Source organism: Scatophagus argus, chromosome 3 (assembly GCF_020382885.2).
Source record: "Scatophagus argus isolate fScaArg1 chromosome 3, fScaArg1.pri, whole genome shotgun sequence".
Classification (NCBI taxonomy): Eukaryota; Metazoa; Chordata; class Actinopteri; family Scatophagidae; genus Scatophagus; species Scatophagus argus.
Window position 1 is genome coordinate 16,540,059 of NC_058495.1, and position 24,018 is coordinate 16,564,076.

The 24,018-nt window shown below is 41.4% G+C and overlaps 2 protein-coding genes across 5 annotated transcripts; both read right to left on the reverse strand.

Annotated features, from left to right (window-relative positions):
• Positions 1–381: 381 nt before the first annotated feature.
• Positions 382–7,299, reverse strand: mdm4 (MDM4 regulator of p53). Of its 4 annotated transcripts, none has more exons than XM_046384206.1 (12): positions 7,090–7,299; positions 6,407–6,494; positions 6,239–6,313; positions 5,918–6,051; positions 5,771–5,820; positions 5,239–5,303; positions 3,844–3,940; positions 3,604–3,764; positions 3,244–3,441; positions 2,995–3,063; positions 1,804–2,898; positions 382–1,723 (listed from the first exon to the last, which is right to left on the reverse strand). In XM_046384206.1, exons 2-11 carry the CDS (start codon positions 6,476–6,478, stop codon positions 2,329–2,331), a joined length of 1,491 nt encoding a protein of 496 aa, XP_046240162.1. In that variant the 5' UTR covers positions 6,479–6,494; positions 7,090–7,299; the 3' UTR covers positions 382–1,723; positions 1,804–2,328. The 4 variants fall into 4 exon arrangements, with proteins under 4 accessions (XP_046240162.1, XP_046240165.1, XP_046240164.1 ...); XM_046384209.1 differs by having other exon boundaries at positions 3,244–3,426; positions 7,090–7,298; XM_046384208.1 differs by lacking the exon at positions 7,090–7,299 and adding an exon at positions 6,614–7,063.
• A 133-nt stretch (positions 7,300–7,432) lies between these two features.
• Positions 7,433–23,877, reverse strand: LOC124056600 (sortilin-like). Its single transcript, XM_046384205.1, has 20 exons — positions 23,567–23,877; positions 18,169–18,231; positions 17,982–18,055; positions 17,793–17,895; positions 17,401–17,562; positions 17,128–17,201; positions 15,687–15,736; positions 15,392–15,519; positions 14,215–14,359; positions 13,809–13,964; positions 13,268–13,380; positions 12,951–13,053; positions 12,703–12,871; positions 12,365–12,549; positions 12,088–12,277; positions 11,524–11,640; positions 10,870–10,978; positions 10,230–10,342; positions 9,993–10,119; positions 7,433–9,907 (listed from the first exon to the last, which is right to left on the reverse strand). The coding sequence occupies exons 1-20, from the start codon at positions 23,801–23,803 to the stop codon at positions 9,893–9,895; spliced, it is 2,433 nt and encodes an 810-aa protein (XP_046240161.1). The 5' UTR covers positions 23,804–23,877; the 3' UTR covers positions 7,433–9,892.
• Between the last annotated feature and the right edge of the window lie 141 nt (positions 23,878–24,018).

A 24,018-nucleotide genomic window follows, 5' to 3' on the forward strand; every position in this document is an offset into this window, starting at 1 on the left:
GTGATATGTGGTTTCAGATGGTGGGGAGCTTCACAAGAGACTTCACAGACTCAGGGACTATTCCCTAATGACTAATCGTTATCTGAATAAACACCCAGAGGTAACACAGCGCCAGGCTTAGAGCAACATGTACTGTAGAGGGCACATGTCTGTGCCACTTCTGGGCAAGAGGACAAAAATAAGGCAGACACAAGCAAGCAGAAGAGTGAGTAAGCAGAGTTGCAGGTGCTGGAGTCCAGTCAAGAAGGAGAGGACACGACAGCTGGCCTGTCATACAATGACTTATTCTTCAGCCGAAACACACACCACACCTACACATGGCTCTCTCCACCAGTGGCCACCAAGTGAACTAAATGAAACCATTAACTCCCAACTCTGCTGCTTTATGAAAGAACTTTTTATTATTCTATAAGTAGGGAAAAAACAAGTATATTAGCTGTACCATGTTTGAGTACATTAGTCTTGATGTCAATAATTGCAACAGCTGAGTCTGTCACTCTGGACCTGTACTAATGGTACAGTAAGTTCTGCGCCACTTTTATGAGGTTTGTTTTTGGGGGAAGTTTGTGCCTCCTTATTCACAAATATAGTGATAAACACAACAGGCTACATTAATAGTTTATAGCTTTTATATAGTTAATATAACTTTGACACCAGTTCAGTGCTGGCCCCATTCACGACAGGAGGCATGCTCTATATATGTACTACATGTTATTGCCGTTACTGTTCAGCATCTGTGGGTATCAGATAAAATATTGAGACTTCTCCCCACCTGCTGGCAGTAAGATTAAGCGCAAGTAAAGAGCAGCAAAAAGAAACAAGGTTCCTCTACACAAAGCAGAGTCAAGCGTTAAATGCTTACTGTCACTGGACATCTTACTTGTGAGCAATGAAGAGCACCCTGTAGACACTCAATGCTCACACAGTCACTAAAACTAACTAGTATCTATGTGCTGCAGCAATAAAGTCAAATAATACAGAACCATCAAAATACAATCAATGATATAAAAATTAGTTCAATGTCATTACATGGCAGTGTAACGCTGAAATCAAACCCCTCAACCCCTAAGTACTATGCAGTCATTTTCACTGAGGGTACATTTGGTAACTTAGCCTGTTTCCTTAAAGACATTCTGCTAAACTTTCAGAAGAAAAAAAAAATTACACATTAGAACTACATAACAACTGCAGTGTTGCCTGCTTTGTTAGAGGTGGTCATATAAACAATTAAAACAGAATCATAAATAAATTAAATACAAGATATACAGAAATTGTTTCAAATTTCATAAGTTCAAGAAGGGGCGTAAAGTACCCTTTCTGAATGATAATATTTAAACTTGAACCAGCAATTATATGACATAAGTTACTGCAGGCGTAGCTGTTGGGGGCTTGGCAACTGTAAATATTGAATACATATAATAGCAAATTACTGCCCCGAGAGAAAATTACAGTAAATATTTAAGCTGTGCATTCTCAAGCAGGTTAAATTCAATTCCACATTATAAAACACTATGTTGAGAGAAACAGGACTTAAGCCACCACACTTGTATTGTACAGTACATTCACTTATATTGAGAACATTTTTTTTTTTTTTTTTTAAAAAAGGGAAGCTTACAAGGATACTTTGATGGAGCTGCAGCAGCTGACAAAGTCACATATTTAAGACTCCTTTCCGATTTTCCTTGAATTTGTCTTCATAACTCAAATCTATGAAACACAAAGCCTAAAAGGAAACAAAAGGGGTGAAAAAAAAGCCAAATGGCCTAGAAGATGCTTGTTGAAATGTTCATGTTGGTTACATACCTGCACTGTTCCATGTTTGTCGGGTTGAATGAGGTGAATCTATGGAGTCAAAATCGAACACGACAAAGGCAAGCAATACTAGTTCTAAAATGGCACATTCAACAAATGTAATGTAAAACCCAATATGAAAATTCACATAACCTGAAAAACACAAGCCTTCATTAAATCAAAGAGTTCACACAAACCGCACTCTTATGTGATCTTCTAATAAATAAATAAATATTCCTGCCCATGTGTGTCCCTTATTTAAAAGTGGCACCAAACATTTGGCATGACAAACTCTTGTGTTTCATCAAAATACTTCAGAGGCAGTGTGATGCACAATAAACCATGCAACCAAAAGGAAGCTTTACCAAGTGCTATACTGTGTGTATACCTGTGTATTTTTAAGGGTAAGGTGCACGTCCTTTATGTGCATGTCTACAAGCAGTGTGTGTGTGTGTACCAGAGTGCATCCAGCTGTATGGTTAACTGTGTCTGAAGATGTGCGTGTGTGCGCCTGCCAGATGTTTGTGCATGTGCTTTTTAGAGGATGAATATCTTAATAACTTTTTGAATGATCTTCCCACATCCCGGACAGGGAGCCTGAAACTTGTGTAGCCTCCTTGCACATGGGAAACAGGTTAGCAGGTGAGCAGTACGTCCGTGTATTATATTTCCATTGCGTGGTCGCACTCGACAGAGCTTGCAAGGCTCCAACAGTGCCTCAGGCCTAACTTCTTCAACCTCCATGCCCAGATTTTCCTGACTATCCCCTTCAGAGAGCTGCTCATCCTTGTGGAAGCTGGAGGGCCAAGGCTGCTTGCCTCTCCCTGTAACCATAGCAGGTAGGGGTCGATCAGCCGTGGAGTGGGATGGCAGGATGACAGGGTCAGACACTGTCCTGCTACAGTCTGGAACATCAATGCCTGTGTCACTGTCGTCTTCCTCATCATGTGTCGTGAGAGAGCTGCATGCTGGGATGTCAGGAACAGAAAGGGAATGGGCGAGTCGGGGGACATCTTTGTACCAGTTCTTTCGTAAAGCCCAGCAGCGAACACAGTACCTCTGGAGAGGCGTGTTGTATTTCTTGCACTCTGTGCACTGCCACGCATCCTGAGGGACATACAAAGACACACATAAGTTTTAATCTACAACTACAACAAGCGACATCTACAACAAGCAGTGAGAAACAAAACAGCTGACACAAACCTGTGTGGAGATCTCTGTATCAGTGTCATCGCTCAGACACTGTGAGTCTTCATCTGGCTCCTCCTGCATCTGGAAACAAAACATTTCATCACTATGTCATTGCATTATCCTCACCCTCAACAGTAAATACATTTATGTCTCTTCAAAAAACTAACGATAAAAAAGAAATAATAATCGCTTAAACAAATTTGTAGGATGGTATGAGCATGACTGAAACCAAAGAGGACAAAGTCCTAAACAAATTCCTACCTCTCGATCTGCTTTCTCCTGTTTCCCTCCTCCATCATCATCCTCTGGTGGAGCCTCCCCTTCTCCTCCGCTCCCTTCCTCCAGTGCAGCCTCTTTCATCTCCACGCTGACCTGTTCACTCTCTCCCTCAGTCAAGAACCAGAGGTCATCAGTGGTGTCTGACACAATAGCTGTGTCCTCCTCCTGTGCAGGAGACAGCTGACACATCAGTCAGACCACCACTGTTACACTCCGATTTATGCCATTCGCACAATGAACTGTATGTTTCGGTGTTTTTAAGCTGGAAATCTCCCAGCTTAGGCCTGAACCAGCTGTAACTGATGTTATTAGATGAACTTTCAACACATGAGGTTTATTTACTTGGTTTGTGTGAATGTCAGTGGAGCCATTGCTCCTGCGACTGTAGTTACTCCGGAGGTTACCCAGAAACCACCAGGGCAGACCAGATAGGTCCCACTCATCCAGAGTAACATCCAGTTTGGGCCGCTTACAGGCTGATCGTGGGAGGCCTTCGAGGGAGTCTGGAAAGGTTTTGAACTGTTAAATCCATTTCAGCTATAGCAAATCTTGTCCTCAGCATATAATAGTCCGTTTGCTTACCATCGTCTGGCTCCCGAGGTCGTCTCTGGGAGGGGGTCTGCAGGAGAGGCCCACCACTGACAGCCTCCAGCCCTGCTTTGACCACACCTCCACACATCTACAGAGGAGGGAAGGACAAAAATTAGAACAAGGAGCCATAACTGGGCACTTGGAGGACTCATAGCTCCATTTCAAGATGGCCTCTGGGTAAGGGAATGGTGGTACTGGGGAAAAAGGGACTGGGCAATTAGGGTACGGGCCAATGGGGAGGGAGGTCAAAACAAATTTAGTAGATACTAAGGTCCCTGAAACTGTCTGGAAAATTAAAGAGCACAGGCAGATAGAGAAAGGGCAGGTAGGAAAGCCAGTGTACTAATTAGCGCAATGATGATACATGTGAGTCAAAGATTTAAGAAGCCCAGAAGAGTCTTACTATGTAGTATATGCAAACTAAATCACAAGATTTAAGTGATGATCCATGGACATAAACAATCTTGAAAGATATTCATTTGTGGACAGTGTTCATAATTATAACATAAGATGTTTTCCCATGAGAAAGGAAACAGAAGCAGCAAGAATTTATTAATCATTTTTTTTGTATTAATCATAGCTGAGAGAATATGAATATGTACTTTTGAAAAAAAAAAAAAAAAAAACACTTAAACTTACATGTGACTCTAGCTCAACAATGTTGTGAAAAAGTTTTACAAACAAGTTGTAACTCAGTAGATACTTCAAAGTGTATTCTGAGGGGATTGGAAAGAAGGGTGTAGGAACAGGGGGTGGGTGAAAAGGTTCAGGGTTATTGTAAGGCCCGTGGCTGAAACAGGAGCTGTGATCCTCCAGTTCGGAGCAGAGAAGAGAACTCTGAGACAGAGAGAGTGACTCTGTCCCCCATCCACTGGGTGGTGCTGGTTGATCACAAAAGTGTGCTGAAAATACCACCAGACCAAACCAAGGATGGAGCTGTACAGAGACGGTGCCACTCTGTACAAATGCACACCAACGGAGACAGCAGACCTTACCTCCCCTCCTCATTACACACAAGCAAAGAGCAGCTCTCCTATACAGTCTTTGTGATTTGATGCCACCTTGGGGCCTACTGGTCTAAATCAAAACAATCCTGATGATATGAGGTTTGTGCAACTTACATTTTTTTCTTTAATTGCAGTCTTTTCTGTTTTATGTTGGGTTTTTTTTTTGACAGTTGACAGTTGCCAGAGAGGTAAAGAGAATTGTTGAAAGGATAGTAAACTAAACTAGCTGATGAGCGCATGTCACATTGTATGACAGATGTTATGCTTCATCAGCTTTGCACTTTAGTCCTGTCCCTTTGTATTCCCAAGGGTTGTATGTAGTGAGGTGAGAAAGGATGGGGGTCTCTGTTTCTCCTGAGCACCATGCTTCAGCTTTTACCTGACCACGATCCTCCACTCCGCCATCTACACATTCACGGCCCATAGAAAGATTCTCTGCAGCGTCTGCATTTCAGATGAGACACAGTAACAGAAAAAAAGGACACCCCCACCCTTTAATTATGGCATAACACACTCTCTCACTAAGGCCCTCTTCTGTAGCTCTGCAGGACAAACTGGTCTTCTGGTTCCCACATCCCCAAGAGAATGACTATTACAAGCACGCACAATGTCTTCAACAAGAAAGCTGATTCTGGAATATGCCGACAGAATATGATGGTAAGATAATCACCATATTCGCAGAGACCTTCATTTCAAAACATACCAGGTTAAAGATACAAATGAAATATTGAATTCATCAAACAAAAAGGGAAGAGAAAAAAAGAGAATTGAATTTCAAGTCATTACCAATGTACAATGTACTAACTGTACAAAATATATTCAGATATTGCTTGTTGTTTCATTATGCCCCCTGGCACAAACATTATTTCATATAAAAGAATGAATAAAGCATAAGTGAATGTGTCACTTACCAGAACAACCAAGCACAACTAAGTATTTCTTGAGCATTTCATACACCGGGCTGTAACATGAGAATATAAGAGTTTAGTGTATATAAATTTAGACAAATGAGTTTAGATGTTAGATGAGTGCTGACCATTTATGATGTGGGTGACTACCTTGGGTTTTTGACAGAGAAGCTCTCCACCTCCAGTAGCTCTCCCAAAGGGTCATCCTGGCAGTGAACAATGTGCTGCCTCTGTTTGTCATACAACTGCTTTCCCATGATGTATTGACCCAAGTAATGCATCACCTACACAAAAGACTGGATATCAGATATCACCAAGCACCTCAAGGGTACATTTTCACTAATAAGAATCCAGTACAAAACTGCTAAAACCTGGAAATACGACTTCTTTGGGACCACTTGCCATATAAGCCAGTGTAACAGGCTGAATATTTATAAACCTTCTTCCCATTTCACCTGACAGCTCACTCACCTCTTTGAGTGTAAAGACTTCTTCCTGGGCTCCGGCAACACGCAGAATCTGCAGGAGAGGGGCTTTTGGTTGTACCTGGGGCAAGAGAAACAAAACACTCCAATGCTTGCCATGAAATATGAATAATATATGTAAAGTTGCATTATTGTTCAGGTTAAGTCGTTGTACCTGATTTCCCTCTCCGTGTAGTGACCCGCATGATGAGCTTGATGCCGGAGGCTCGGCTGATAGGGAGCTCATAGTAACCCAACAAAGTCTGAAATCCAGAATTATTACATAAATCAGCCTTTAAATTCCCGATCAATATCATCACATTATGCTGCTTGATTAAGACGTTACATGTAATTCCAACGCCCACAAGGCCAAGCAACGTACCAGTGTCAAAATAGGCTACTGTTAGCTTAAATTATCCAGTAAAGTTACATTTAATGGCAACGTCTACGAAGTCAAAAGAATTTAACACTGTCAAATGTCTTTGGGTTAATTTATTTGAAGCCTGACAGACTGCGCCAAAATAAGCTACAAGACAGCTGCCAGGATGGAGTCGTTACACCGCTCCACCATTACTTTTTCTTTTACTTTCAAATAACAAGGCCAAAACTCCTGGTAAGCCGAGCTATCGCAACGTTAGGTAACCTATCGCAGCGTTACCGCAACCACAGCTAGCCACTGTAATGGAACATCTGGCAAACGTTGGGTGATGACCAATATGCTATCGTTACTAGCAAACGTGTTAGCCAACGCAACGAAAGAGCTAACGTTATTCAACCTAACGACAAAGCTAACGTTAGCCAACCTAGCTGGCTAGCTATTTCCTGAACAATACGTTCGCTGAAAAAACACGATCTCACCGTGATGAGTTGACATTACTTCACGGGCGTTACATTGTTTCCCATGGACTCTTGCCTTAACACGCAGCCGACATAATATATACATATAATTAATAGATTTAGGGTTTTCAAAACTAGCCTATTACAACTAACTGGAACGCATTTACGGTAACTTAACTACTAATTCAAAACTAACGAATATGGCCACACGTCTTCCGGATGCACAGCAACAAAGACCAACATATGGCGCCCCCTACTGTTAGAGAAGTCCTTAGGTTGCATAGATTTTAGTAAAGCCATTACATTTTTATACTGAGTAGTATTATTATTATTAAATGGCGCATTAACAACACCCAAACACAACTGATGTAGACGAGAAAGTGTTATTTTATTCAATAAATGAGGCATCTGTGCTACAGAATAGTTTAATTCAGAGACACTCATCTCTGATGTTCTAAGAAGAAGTAAAGAAAACAAGACGGAATGAAGATCACAACTCATAGCCTTAATACTTCACAAATGAGACGTATGCAAATGAAACTCTTTCACAGATTTGTAGATACAGTGCAAAAATAAATCAATGAATCCAGTAAATCTTTGGGTTTGTTCTTTCTGACAGTTGTGTAAATAAAGAAGCATCAAGCATATGAAGGTGCTTTCATATCTGACAAAGTCCACCCAACCGTCCTTGAGAATATGCCTTTATATTAGGCCAGCTTATTACAATAGCTTATTCACTGGGACATTATTGACTCTGCTGGAGAAAACAAGCACTGGCCATAAGCCATGCACATGTCAAAAATTGCAGATCTTGCATTGCAGATAATGGAAATGATAGCCGCCCAACACCTCATCTAAACAATTCATACAACACAGAAAAGTGTCTACTGTGAAAAGATGTAACTCGTTTAATTTAATTGTGTTTATGCTCTTTGTGGCACAAGGCACGTTAATTTGCTTAATTGGTTCTGTTATTATGGATATTTTATAACAACTGTGAGATTATTAAGGTGGGATGCACCAATATATCATAAGACCATCAATGCTGACAAACAGAAGCTTTAAAAAAGCACTATGAGTAAAATTGTGGAAATGTCTGTACTGGTAATATTTAGCTGTACAAAGAGAATTTTGTGCCTGCAAATACAAGCCAGCAGGTTTCCCAAAATATACTCCATTCTCTTAACGATTATCCCTGCGGCTGCACTGAGATCATTAAACAAAGGCATATTGGTTGTGGCTGATTAGGGGAAAATACCAACCCAAACAAATCCATAACAAAAAAAACAACCAAAACAGAACAACAGAAACCTACTGGTGCATCTTTTAAGTAAAAATATCAAAAAGTTCAAGTAAAGGGTTGGGGTTAGCAATAGCTTCATATTCATATGATGTTGGACTAAGGTTATGTTTCACCTCTACAACCTCACCTCAAAAAGTAGAAAACTAAACAATAAAAGTGCTTTGGCAATAATTCAAGTCTTTCATTTTCACCACACACACAGGAAGCAGAAGAGTTTGGTTGTGTGAAGCTGCACTGTATCAGATATACTTTACATTTTCACATCAATTACAGGCCCTTTTAACATTTATTCCAAAAGTTTCCCTTGGCACTAAAAATCCACACTAGCATTTATTTCTTGGTGACTTTTTATTGTTCTTCTTGTTATTTGACAGAATTTATTTGGAAGCTAAAACATTTACAAGTTTATTTTAAAAAAAGCATTAGAGGTCACTAATTTGGCTTCAGTCTTCAGTCTAAAAAGTATTTGTACTAACTTATATGTTGTGGTTACATTTTAGTCTGACCCACCTATCAATTAAAACTATTTAATAATAATTCAAATGATAAAAAACAAAAATGTTGACCTATTCATGAATAATGCTGGACTATTTTAACATCTGTAATTATTATGAAGTCACTTTTAAAAGTGAAAAGTGGTCAGAAATAACAAAGAACAGTCCTTGTTATACAAAAAAGCCACTAGAATGTACTGAAAAGGTCATATCTAAAGTGCATCACCTGATGGGATTCTAATAAAATTTTGATTTTTAATCTGTAAAAAATGGAAACAATAACAGTCAAAATAGTGAGCAGCAGCATGAAAGGCTGCAGTACTGCTCTCAGTAGTTGCTAATAAGATGAAAACTGCTTATTTCTTAAGAACATGTGGAGTAGTCTTTAAAAACGTGGAAGTGCCTAATTTTAGTGACTGGTAAAACTTAACAAAACGAATGTTGAAATGGCCACCGTGAACAACAGGACTGTAATTCGCAAGTCTTAAATTTACTGGGTACAAAAACTACGTGGCTGACAGCAGATATCAGATCTGAGCTAAAATTATTATTCCCTGTGTTCAATTGTTTGGCTGTTCCCTAACCATTTGTAACATCTTTCCATATATCCAGGTCACAGCCTCCACCACAGTGCGGTGCTTCTGCAGTGCATCACGATATGAAACACCATCTTTGCTCAGGTCAGCGTGGAAGGAAACAACACACATATTCAGAATCAACGGTCTTTACAGAACACTTTGTGACAGAAACAACAAAAGCTCTCCAGGGACCCCAGAGGCTTTCTTCTTCTGTTTGCGGAGGGTTTGTGCCCCTCCCCAAACCACCAGTTTGTCTTCTTGTGGGAGACTCAACTTAAACAAGGAAGCAATGCGAGCGGCAGCTGAGTCCTCCAGCCACCAGGGGACAGGGAGAAGTGAGAAGAAGATGTTAATCAGCATGTGGGAGTAAACAGGAGTGCCCAGGCGTCATGAAAGACTGTGCTAAATTTAGACTTGAAGAGTCTTTGAGTGGGGAGAAAATGTCCGCCTCATTCTAAAAGGTCCTGTGGGGATACACAAACAATGCAAATTAATTGAGCAAGTGACAAGTTTAACGAAAAACAGGACTTTTTCCACACCATCACATACCTGATCTGAGTCTTCGTTGTACTGTGCCTTTCCTGTCTCCATGTAGTGAGTGTCAATATCATCGACTCCTTCTATTTTATTAGCTTCAACGTGTTCCCTCATAACTGAGTATCGGTGCACAAGGAACCTGATGAGGACATGAGTGCATATGAGACACAAAGCCGGAATACAGTATGTGAACTACAGTATGCTGATTTGCATGTGTGTGTGTGTGGAGAGATGAAACAGTTAGCTGACCGTCCTCCACAGACGTATTTCTTAACCAGGTAAACGCCTGCGACAGCACTCATCAGGAGGATCACGATGACCACCATCACTATGACAGCAGTGTTCGGTGAACTGTTTTCAGTCTGTTAAGAATTACAGAAACAGGAAGGGCTGAAAATGTGAAAAAAAATTACATGCCATCTGAATGTGCTTGCGCACATTTTTCAATTTGAGTGTGAAAAAAAACACAAATCCTGTAAATGCAATGAAACTTGCAAAAGTCACAAAAACATTTTTATGCCTGCATAAGGTGGGAAAGCTTTAGCAGCGGCAAAGATGACATGTGGTAAAAGTGAAATTACACAGTTAAAAGATCCATAAATCACATAAATTGAAATCGAAAAATAGCAGAAAAAAGGAACTATAACTGTATTAGACAGAAAGGCTACTTTAACAAACCTTTTGTGCATGTTCAGTGAAAATTTACAGAGCTACATTTGGTTGTAAATTTGGCTCATGCTACTATGTAATCCATGCATAACACCAAGTCGAAGGTCACAGGTTCCCCTACTGGTTTTCAGAATGTCCCGGTATGCAGTTAACCTGTTTGACAGATTTCTACTGTCACAAGTCAGCCCAGTCCCTCTTTCTCAGAATAACCAGAACTGACCAGAAAATTTGGAAAAAGAGCATTGCTGGTGCACATCCTCCTCAGGTCTGTCTCCTTCCTCTCTGGCTGGAAACCTCCCTCACAGTGGTTGCCAGGAATCTTCCGGTAGCTTATGCGTAAGAAGACACAGAGACATGAAAGGCAAGACAAAACTCCAAAGAAAGGACACAGAGATGCACAAGAGAGCAGCTAAACTAAACTTAAATTTTAAACCACTAATGAAGGAGGATGTAGAGGCACCAGAGCTGCAGAAATGGTTTGAATGGTTGAACTAGGTTATAACACTCAGGTTTCATATCTGCTTTGACCTTTGACTAAACTCCAGAACCCTTTAATCATGTTGTGTAACGTGCCTTGTATTTCCTTTGTTAGTCTTGAACAACATTCTCACAGATAAAATTTGACAATTAGCCTTAAATGAATAACGTGTAATTGGTTTCTGGAGGTGAGGTGTTCTCAGTGTCCCTACCCGAATGACTGTTGGCTTTCCTGCTGATCAGACCCATAACCTAAGAAGTACTGCCTGCATAATCGGCATCACAAGTACGCATACAATTTCTACGTGTTGTATAAGTCTGAGTTCCTGAACCGCAGCCTAGAAAAGAGAGAGAGAGGGAGAGAGGAAATGTCCAAGATGAAAGCAGGCATCCTCACCCACTGGTCTGCAGCTGTTCAGTGGTCCCGTTTAAACAGAACTCCAGAGGACGGCTCTTCATCTCCTCCTGCTCCACACACTCTGAGCTGTTCTGTGGCCGGTAATATCCGAAGTCACTGTGAGATAAAGCAGAAGCTCACGTGGCATTCTGTGCAAACTGTGTTGATCCGTTCTCATGCAAAACAAGTCTTTAGTTTAAACTTCAGGTAAAGAATTTGTATTTCCCTGTGTGCTTAGAAGACTTTATCATGTGAAGAAGTCCCAATAAAGGTTCTTTAAAACCCATTAGGTGGAGCACCTTTGTGGCTGAATGGTTATTGACTGTGCGTGCTACATAAATACAGCATCTCCAGTTTGTTTCCAGCTGGGGAGATCAGTTGCATGTTTTACCCCCCCCCCCATGTTTCAGTCTCTTCACTGCCCAATAAAGGCAAAAATTCACTACTACTACTTCAACTGTAGCTCATTGGCCCAACTGAAACAAGAATCTGCTTTTCATAGTTGCTGAAACAACACAAATGTGTAGAACAAAAACAGACTTTTGGGAATACACAAAGACATACCAGTGATAATCATCCATTGTACACACACAGGGGGACACCTGCTTTGTCACATTAAAGTCCCTGCCATTCCAACAGAGAGAGTCTTTCCTCAGACGAAGGAAGGTCTCCTTGTAGCCCAGCACACAGCCGTCATTAGATCCACTGGTGTCTGTAGAGTGAGCCAGCCACGGAATGTAGTCCTCCTCTGTACCTGCACATACACACAAACACATGTTAAGTACTTGCCATGACACCGACCAGTCATCACCCTCATTGTGCCACAGTCCCACATGCTCACAGTTTCTGGTGAGGAGCTTCCTGAAGTCTATTGTAATCACCACCCAGTTACTGAAGTCGGTCCTGTAGCCCCACAGACTGACGTTCATGGACCGAGAGCCGGGCTCGCTATCCATACCGCTGAAGTGAAGTGGGTCGTTGGTGAAGTTATACGTATGCCAGCACTGCCCCTCATCTGTTGAAAACCTGAGGGTGTTCGGGAGCAAAGAAAAAAAAAAGAGTCCATAGAGACAAAAAACTCTAAAATTGACAAATGATTAAAAAAAAAACAGAAATTAAATCATTACTACAACAAATAAATCATCTATTATACTCAGTTGATAAGTTTTGTGTAATCACTTGATTTGATTGACGGGCAAGTTGGTGTGCTCCACAGCCACCAGTAGCCCTCCAGAGTCCAGTATAGCATAATGATGGGGGCCCCTGAGAGCCAACAGCCAGGAGTAACCGCCGTCATCAGACACATACACGTTGGGGGCGAGAGCTGACTCTGCATCTCCAACGCTGCCTGGAGAAACAATGGCAATGGCGTCATGAGACACGTAACCGTGCAGTGAAATGATTCTGGATAAAGAGGTCTTCTTTACCATGGGCAAGAACGAGGCCCACAGCGTTGGGCTGCGAGAGAGGCAGCATGGGGACGTTCATCTTCATAGTGGTGCTGTAGGAGGCGTGGATGTGGAGTCTGCACTGTAAAAACACAACAATTAACATAATGTTGGTAGTGAGTCACATACTAACTGTAAACACAAATACTGTCTAATGATAGGAAAAATAACAGATAAGATAATAAAATCTTATAAAATTTCTGAAAAAGCTTTATCACATACATTAAACACTTTGGACATAATGAAAAAACATGTACATGACTGCACATAAATAGAGGTGCATATGTGTGGCTCACTCTGTTAGGCCTGTTAGTAGAGGTCTCAATGTCACAGTGGCTGTTCTGAGGTCTGCGCAGCATCTCCCATTTTGCTCCTTGATCAAAGGTGATCACTGTTCCCACTGATTCATCTGCAGAAGTAATAAAATAATCGCTTCATTTATTATCTGGATCGCAGGAGATATTTCTGCATGTTGAGATCATAGACTGCACACATTAAAATACAAAGTTCTTCTAACAATTTCACAAAACACTTCTTAAGTTTCCATACTGACTTCAAGGCAGTAGTTGGTTCTAGTTCTAACTCATTATGTCATTATGGAAAGAAAATCAGCTTGAGATAGACCACCAGGCACAGTGAACATTCATTTAGCTTGCTTTATTTCTGTTAGTTAGAGGGACTAGCAGGGACTGACCGTGAAAGTGTTTCTTACTTATGCATTCAAAGAGTGTCTGAATGTTGACTGCCAAAAAAAAAAGGCATTTACAAGCTGTGCTGTCAGAGAAGTGTGCAGCAGCTGACTCATGCCCCTGAAACATTTAAATGCATAATACACACCCTCTGTGAGTACACTGGTCATGTAGACACCCCTAAGTGAAGTAATGACGGTGAAGTCAGTGTCACTTCCCGTGGTCGTGTAAAGATGACGCTCAAGAGACTTGGAGAACACAGTTCCTCTGTCGTCTGACACGTAGACTGTTCCAATACCAGAGTCTGGCCAACATCAGCAAACACAGGATGAGCGCACACACACACACAAATAAAAATAAAAACAAAAAAAACAAAGCAACTTTCTACACCTTCAGGATCTTTTCAAGGATGCCTAAGAAGACTGTGTTTTTCAGACTTATTCTGTATTATCAACATCATCATTAATCATTAGCTTCATCTGTAATTACCAACACTGTCAACATCATCATCGTCCACATCAATCATCAGTGTCAGCATCGTCAGCGGTTCTGACCTCCAGGATCATCCACGTGCATAAATATCATGTCCTGATTGGCCGCCAAGATGGAGTAGAACTGCTCGTGGTTGACTGTAGGAAGCTGAGCCATGTTCCACACCTCACCTCCGTCCGCTGACACGTGGATCATACGCTCTGTGCCCTACACCACACACACAAACACAGGAAGACGTCACGATGACTGGAAATATGGATCCGCAACACATTCATTATTTTGTTTGTTGTATTTTTTGTTTGTATTTGTTGTAAAGACCAAAGAGCACACAAAAATGTCAGAGAAACAGCTCCTTAGTTTTGATAATACATTAAAGGCGTGTATGTTAAAGGGCCAGTACACCTAAATTGCCAATTATTTTCACCTGCCTGATAATGAGGCGGTTGCAGGGTTTTAATATGCACAAATTATATAAGCATATACACCTGATAACAAGTAATCCGTGTCTGGATGAAAAACATCTGGACAATAACCTCGAACCACAGGCCCCTGCATTCACACCTGGTATTAAAAACATTTTTGTAATCTGGAATCTGCCCACACTGTGGTCACATCTCATTGTGCAAAAAAAATTAATTTTTGGAACAAATACGGCTTGTGCCGGGCCATACACAGGGGTCATTCATTTTTAAATCACTTTTTGCTAGCTAGAGATATTTTCAGCTTTTGCCTTGCATCTTAAGCCAGCAGCTTTCTTCAAAATGTTGACATGCTGAACAGATTGCTTTCATACCTGGCTGAGATCTGATCACAGTATGAGCCAGACCACCTCCAGATGTGGTCTGCCTGATCTGATCACATTCCAGTCACAATGCATACTGCACGCATGGCGTCAACATGTGTTCTTCCTTATCCACATAGCATATCCAGATACAGATCGCATGCTGACGCCAGGTCTAAATGGGGTCAAAAACTATTTGGAAAGCTGGATACCACTTGGGGTAAATGAGAAAGGAGGTAACTTTTGTACAAAACTGTTCTTGGGTGTCTAAATATGTATTATTAACATGTATGTCTATAAAGAAACATATTACACACTTACGGATGTGCGAAGATCGTGTTTGCATGCGTAAAACAACGCAACGCAGATTCACAAAAACGTTAATACTCTGCTCATTGAAGCAATAAGTATGTAGAAACAAACAGATGCGCACACACACACACACACACACACTGTACCGTGCCAGTCATGATGGAAGCAAAAACAAAGCGCCCTCCCAGTACAAAGGAGTAAACTCTTGTTGCAATCGTCCGGAAACTTTGACCGTAGTCTGCCGTCTTCCTTAACTCCAACATTCCTCGGTCATCTAACAGAGAGAGCGAGAGAGAGAGAGAGAGAGAGAGAGAGAGAGAGAGAGAGAGAGAGAGAGAGAGAGACAGAGAGACAGACAGACAGAGAGAGAGAGAGAGAGAATGCTGTTCCTGGATGTATTGCTGATTTTATATATCAAGGTGACTACAGATGTTCACTTACTGCATGATCCATTGGAGTTTGTTGTAAAGTAGATGCTGCTATTTGGACCCCTGTAGGTGAGAAAATGAAACAGTGAAGGAAGGAAGCCAGAGAAAGGAAAGGAAAGTTGTAACAAATTTAGCAAATTTTTTTTTAATTATCTGAGAGTTGGGTGAGTTCAAGTGTAAATCCACTTTTGGAAACTGTAGAGATCACAGATTAAGGTTTGTGGTTCCTTCTTAGTACTGCGTGAGCGAGGCGCACATCGACACCCCCGAGATGCACTCCAAGCCCTCTCTGGTTCTGTTCACTGCCAAAGGGAACAAAGGTTTTCACACTGCAAAGATTCTGCTGGTTCAAGGACTGTGGGCTGAATAAGAATGCTGTTGCTGACTCATGATTCACCCTGACAGCAGCCTCGGCTCCCTCCCTCCCTCTGCAGTCAGTTTAGGTTGGGGCCTAAATGACAGCTGTGGTCACGCAGAGCTATCACAATGTTCCCACAATTTAGCGCCAACAACCACAGGCTGACACCACAACCTCATGTGAACTCTGGTGGCCAAAGTAAAGCAGAGTAAGGAGAGAGATCCAAGCTGCGGTGAGAAGGACAGCTGGAATAACAACAATGGACGAAACAAACATGGACAAAGCTGCTTCACACTGCTGGTGATGGACAGTGTTTCATGTTACTTTTCACTCTAAACATCACACACAGAAATATAAGAGGATACTCAAGGTTAATGCTTTGCTAGATTATAAGTCGATGTATGTTAAAGGTACTATTAAGGGACTGTATGAAAATTATTGGGGATCATAGTGTAGATTATTTTTGGAAGAAAAAGAGTGTGGCTCTAAATTTTTGATAGCACAGATTTATATTTCGTTTCATTTCACTTCATCCTTTTTGTTTGTTTTTTTTTTTAGCAAGATTTACGATTTACTACTTCATGAGCACACTGCAATTATGTCTCCATATGAGGGCTTTATTTTTTACAAGCTAATAGGACCCATATGCTGGTTTTGAGAAAAAAAAGATGTGGATCTTCACAGTTACTTAAGAGTGCGCCACTTTTATATTAGCCAAAAGTCAACTTCACATTATTCTGTATTGTAACGGAATATAAGTTAAGTTAAATGCATTGTAAAGAGTTTAAGCCCCGTTATGCAAGAATTTATATTTATTGTGAATATAGTGCTCCTACAGTTTTAGGGTGTACCTCGCTTTTATGTTTATACAACTGTCATCAATACAAATTGCAAATTGACTTCTCTCTCGTTCAAATTTCGCATTTGTTATGGTTACAAAAATATTGGCAGTTGCTAATTCCGCTTGTGCAACTTGGGCTTCATGAAAAGTATTGTGCCGTTACCATACTAAGCTAGAAATTAGGGTCACCAGTGGGAATAACCAAACCATTAATATTAACCATCCTTTTTTTCTATGTTAGAAGAAAGTTCTCACCATCTGACCAAACAAACACTGTCATGGATCTTCCTCCAGGTGGCACCAAAGTCCTCAGACAACCACAGGTCCAGCTGCAGAGAAAAGGCTTAGTAAAAAAATGTACCGTGACCTTTGAGTATTCAGTTGCACCTCATCAAGAATTAAGAAGCTTTGAAATTAAAGTCCTGTATGCAGTTAAAAGAGGTAGTTTAGTAGAACTCAAAACTGATGACACAAACTCTAACATTTGAGGTTTGGTCTGGTTTAAAGCATTAAAATAAATGCTGCTACCGTGATACTGAGCGTCACAAGTGTGTTGCAGTCTCCAGGGTTGTACAACATCTGCATGAGCGGCTCAAACGGCAGGTCAGTTGGAATAAAGGTCTTGCCAAAGTCCTGTGAGCGAAACAGTCTAAAGCCACCAATTTCTGACACGTCACCGGTGAGCATCACCTAAAGATCAAACACAGACAGGAGCTGTGAGGGAAGAGCTTTCATATCCTACCACAGCAGAGATGAATTTTATAATGAGGTATGTGTTTGTACTCTTACAGAGGCAATCCACAAAACACACAAGTCCCATTATGAGATATAACCAGGATCTGTGTGTGAGAAAGATCTGCCGTCTTCACCACTTATAAAACTAAGAATAACACGCTTGTGCTTTTCCCCAAACGGCTCACCTTGCCAGAGTGGTCAGGACTGATGGTGATGCCAAACTCAGTCTGGATGAAGGTGTGGTTGATCAGATGAGTCACGTCTTTGAACGTCTTCCCATAGTCTTCACTGACATGGTGACAAAGTTGCAGTTAGCTATGACAAACAGCTTGCTATTCTATTTAGTGTGCTGTCAACTGCTGGCCGTTTCTCACCTCCTGTAGAGGTGAGACTGGCCGGAATGCATCATGAACATCGGCACGTGAAACGTTGTCAAGACCAGCAGCACCTGGGAGAAGAGAGCGACCAAGACACAGCAATCTATACAACATCTTGAACCCTTTCTTGGTCTTTTTTTTCATTCATTTAAGGTTATATATTTATGAATGTAAACAAACTCACCCCTGATCCATCCCCCACCCAGGCCAGTGACAGTGAACCCATGGTCCTCAGTTTGAAGGTAAACTGGGGGGGAAAAAAAGAAGAAAAAAGTCTTGATAAATCAATTAATGAGTTATTCTAGCATTTTTTGTAAATATTTGCTTATTTTGAATTTGATGCAGGCAACATGTCTCAAAAAAGCTGGGACAGGAGCAACAACAGCTAAAAAAAGAACAACAACAACAAATGGAACAATCTGCAGGTGAACAGACTAACTAACGGGTGAGGTGGGTATGAAAGGTACAGCCGTTCACAAGCAACGATTCAAGAGTTCAGTCTAAAATACACAAATCACAAGGGAGTTTGTGTGCGTGTTTCTGTCGCACTCTGAACACTGTGCACAGCGGCCGAGAGGGTGGATGTGCTCTTTGTGTGTGTGTGTGTGTGTGTGTGTGTGTGTGTGACCTACATTCCTGTCTGAATGACAAAGCTGAGGCCAGAGAACAAGACAATCACTGATGCCCCGAGCACACACATACTCACATACAGTTAATGAAGACCGGAACATATTCAACTCTGACAGCAAACAAAATGAAAAAAATGTTTTCTTTTTTATTAACAGATTTCTCCGACTAAAAGTTAAAAATAAAGGTGTTACATAATATTAGAGAAAATGAGTAGAAAGAACTAAACATTTTTTTTTCACTAGTGCGCTGACTGGAAAGAACATTTCAGTCTATTTATGCAGAGGGAAGTTCAAGTGTCCGGTCATTTCAGCAACATATTAAGTCACTGCTCACATTGTTTGAAGCCTGAGGAAGGTTTCTCCCCTCCTCTTTTGCATGCGGGGCAGAGATGTTTACAAGGTGAGCCCTGCCCTGGAGAGTCTGCATTTAGCTCTATAAAGGGCCAGGTCTTCCTGCTGGAAACTCCTTGTTAATAACAGGTCCGGTGAAAAGCGGCCTGCCCGGGCCATTCCAAGAGTGTGAACACAACATTCCATCTGTCCTCTACATTAATCATTTCATCGCAGCCTCGCTGTTTCGCTCCACCTTTTTTCCATCTTATTCGCTTGATTGCACAAGAAATTCTCCTCGCCTCCACTGCAGTCGTCTGATTAATCTGTTGATCGGATGAAAAAATGCAAAGCCGACAGCCCCCCACCGCCACCCATTTCATACCATTAAACCACAGTGTTTTGGCTTTTCAGAGAAGCGTTTTATTGTTTCTAGCACATCATTTAATCACCAACATATCCTACCTATTTTATTATTTGTATTTGCATCTATGGTCAGGGGTTTGATTCCATTTTATGTCTGTATGATGTTAACTGCCTGACTTTATTTGTCTCAGTCCTGAAATGATTTAATTCTGGTTCAAGCATGTAAAACAAAACTTGCAAAACTTTGTTTTACCAGCTGCTGTATAAATTAAGTTTAATATTAAATGCTATTATTTTCCCTTTTCATTGACATAATACTATGCATCACTGCCAAACACAAAATCTTAAAAAATAAAGTATTATTGTAGTTTGTAGATTAAATGTGACATAATATATACTGTATTATCAGCGGTCAGCTGTCACTGTGGCGTAGTGGCAACTAAAGAAACGGGTAAACGATGAATATTTAGCTGCCCTCTTATCTAAACATGCGCACAAACCCAAACCGATGGCCTGTCAGAGCTTTAAGATCCAATTATAGTCACACTCATAACAGTGTGACATGTGGTTGTCAAACAATGAAAACGCAAGTTTTATATAATTAAACAAAGTTATTTACTGGTCTCAGCCTGATTGTCTGTGCTTCTCATGACTAATAACTTTTATCTGTAATTATCAGCTCTAATTATGCCTTTTAAAAAAGTGTCTAAAATTTTACATAAGTACTACTTGAATTAAGAAACTAAAGAACAAAAGATGCAGATGGAGATGACATTTTCAGATTTCGACTCACAGAAACAAATCCAAGTTAAAAACCTATTCTTAAGTCGGTCACAGTGACAAGAGCCGCCAAGGTCACTGCAGGTCAACGGGTTTCATGTTGTGTATTGTCTTAGGATCAGGCCCTTGTAAATGTTTCTGCCAGCTGCTTGTACATCTGTGTCAAATTTGACTAGCAGGGTGTTTTCCACATCTGTTCCTCTGAAAGCCTGACTAGACAAATGCTGACTTGACCGGCTACATTTCACCCAGAAACCCAAACAATCAACAACTGCATTACAAAGCAGGCCAAGGCTGAGAAAGCTGCCTCTGAGTGGAATCTGCTGTTTGAGAGGGGTGATGCAGGATCACGTGGCAGGGAAAGGAAAAGGGCGTGAATGTAAAACTAAAGATTATCCTGTTCTCTTCTGTGATGGGGAAAACAGAAGGGTACAAGGAGACGGTGAAGGGAAGAAGAGACACTTATGAGTGAGCAAAATAATCAAGAGATTAATGTCCGACCCGGTTTGGACGTGGCCTAACAAACCAGACATGACCTCAATGGTGTCCAAGTGAGTATCACACATGCTGCTATACATGAACACACACACACACACACGTTAGTACAGACTCAGTAATACACATTGTTGGTGGGTGGGAGCACAGTGAAGTCCTCTGTCAGAGGTCAGGCCGGTACAATGAGCTCTTTATTCCCTCTGCTCTGGGTTCTAACCTTTCCGCTCCGTGTCGTGTTTACACACATAAAACTTCACAAGAGGAGGTCAAACACTCTTGGCTCTGATCTGGCACATGAAGCTGCATGGAGTACACCGGTCCTATGAAGTTTGGCGGGCAGAGATGTAAACTGGGTCATATTAACGTCCACTGGATTGTCAATGTTCAGGAAAACCAGCACAGAAATGGACGATTTCAGATAACCACGATGATGACTTTTAAAATTTTATCCAGTGCCAATCATCAGGTCCCCTGGAGCAAACCTTAAGTTTGTGCAGTTCTTTGTTTTATGAGCGAATATGTACGAAGTAAATAACATTCCCATCAGCCTCAGCTGTTTGTGTTAATGTGCTAAAGTAAGAGGCCGAACATGGTAAACATTATAGGTGCTAAACATCAGCATTTTCTGATATTTTGTAGACACAGTTAATTAATTATTCAAAAAAATAACCGCTGCATTGATTAGTTTCAGTCCTTTGATACAGAGTAGAGGGAAGGCAGCAAATTCTCACATTTCAAAAGCTGCAATCAGCAAATGTTTGGAACTTTTGCTCGACAGATGATTTAAACGAAGATTGTTGCTAATTTTCTGTAAGTGAGTGGACTGTTTGCACTGGTGGAGTGTGGATGCAATTAAATGCATACACAGATTACACACACACACAGGCCTACAAGTGACTCTTTATTTTCACTAGTTTGTTGATCTCATTGGATGTCTCTCCTTGCACATCAACATACTTTCCATAACTCTCTCTTTCTCTCTCTGTCTCTTTCTCACTCTCTCGAACATCAACTTTGCTGCTTTTCTTGGTGCTGCAATAACTGGCGCCGCTTCATCCTGAAAACAGAACAGGTTTTTTTCTGTACGTATTTTTTGGCCAGAGGGAACAGAGGATGGCATGGAGTGAAAAGAAGAACAAAAAAAACAAAATAAACAAAACAAAAAAAGACATCGCAACAGGCAGAGTCAGCTAAATGACCCTTACACAAACATACAATAAAAGGGAAAATGAGGCAAAGTTTGGGTTGGCTGACAGAACACATCCTGTGTACTCCAACAGGCCTAAAATAGCCTAAAAGGAAGCATAAGAGTAAGTTCAACTTGCTTTCCTAATTCACTGATCTAAATGCTCAAGATCAAGTCCCGCAGAAAAAAAAAACAAAATGTGGGGAATGTTTGTGAGGGAGAAAAGCCCAAAGGAGACGGGAGGAGTCTGCTCTCCGCGAGCACGCCGAATCGTTTTCATGCTCAGGAGCGAGTCCAGGTGTCTGAGCCACAGAAATGATGTAACATTCACTTTTCTCTCTCTCTCTGTCACACACACACACACCACACACACACACACACTCAAAACAGGAAGACTATCCTGTGGAGCTCTGTAGTTTTGGACCAAGTTGTTATTCTTGAACTTTCCTCTGGACATCTGGGTTGTTCTTGTTGCGCTTCCTATTACAGCGTGTTCAGTACTGAAATAACAGAAGGTGTCATTTGGTCTATTATTAGGTAGGATCATGGCTAAGATCACAGGTACAAGATGCAAGAGAAACATCAAGAGCTGTTCCTCTGCAAGAGATCTTTCTGACCCGTGCGGCAGACTTGACCTGACTCTACCCCCCCGCTACCAGCCTGCAAGAACACAACTAAGTGTTAATGAATCGCTGTTATTACATCCTCCACTGACCCACAGTCAGCAGTCCTCCTGGGTCTGACCAGGACTGACAACCTACATTAATTCAGTTCAATTCACAAGGAGTGTGACAAAATAAATCAGCGTCCGCTTCAGCAAGTTCATCTTCTTAGGCCAATTAATCTCATCTAGTCAAAACTTATCCTCAGCTATTGCCTTAACCAATTACTCGTTTCAGTCAGTCAAACACTCTGTGGTTTGAGAAAAAGAAAAGCGACCAATTGACAGAATATCTTTAAGTTTTGTACTGCTGTTCAGACAAAACAAGCAAACTGAAAATGTCAACGTGATCTTTGGGGGGAAATGCATCTTACAGACTGATCAACTGGTCGACCACTTGAGAAAAGAACGGTCAGATGAACAGATCATGACATAATCTGTATTTGCAGCCCTAAGTCTTTTAGCCTTGGGCTCTATTTTACAACATTTCACAGACCAAACAATTAACTGGGAACTATCTGTGCCAATAACTGATAATGTTTATTTTAAATCCTGATGACAAAGCATAACAGTGCACACCAAGAGAATTTCATTAGGGCTGCAACTGTTTCACTGTCAATTATTCTGCAGTGCAAATTAAGTGAACAATCAGTTAATCATTTCATTGATGAAACCTCAGAATCATCATCATCATCAACTCAAGTAACTCAAATAAAACAAAGTTACTACTTAAGACAGGGAAAAGCACCAAGTCCTCACATCCGAGATGTTTGCACCATGACACGGCTCATGGTTCGCACTTACGGCTGAAAACGGACTTTTACAAAGAATCGGTAACCCAAAACATTTGCAGAATAAATTTTTGTTGATCAATTAATCGACTAATCGTTTCAACGGTCCTGATGGTTTCACTGCAGAAATCACTTTTCATTGATCGTGACTACAGAACCGCTCACGTTGTTGTTTACACTGTGGACACTGTGAGCAGCTCCATGCTGAGAGGCCACACACACTGAAGTGAGCCCTGGGTGAGTGAAGTGCAGCCGACACTTCCACAACACTGAGACCACTTCACTTCTTCAGACAGTTTGCTGTTTGAATGGCGGGTGAAAACAAACATGAACAAGTCACTTACGGAATGGGTGTTGTTCTGCAGGGTTGCCTCTATACCAGACAGAGCTGTACATGTCTGTCCATTCAGTCCTGCGCTGCGTTTCGAGACCTCAGACCTCCCTAAGCTGTGCTGCTCTTCATCACTGCCGAACTCCCTTTGCAGCCACTTCAAATTTGGCACATTTTCTTCCTCCTGTATACCCGTGCCAAGCGCACACGAAAACAACCCGAACGCCAAAATGCAAGATACGGCAATCATATTTACAAGCAGACTGTCCAACTTTGGACTCGGCAAACGACTCACTGTCCCAACACTTGGCTCCACACACAGTCCCCCCCGCCCCCCTAGCCCCCAGCCCATAGCCCCTCACCTCCTCCCAAATCACCAAAAGCATCTTCGATGACGGCCCCTCCACCGCGGCAGAAGATTGGTCAGGAACAGAATAACCTGCACTCTCATTGGACGGCAGGAAC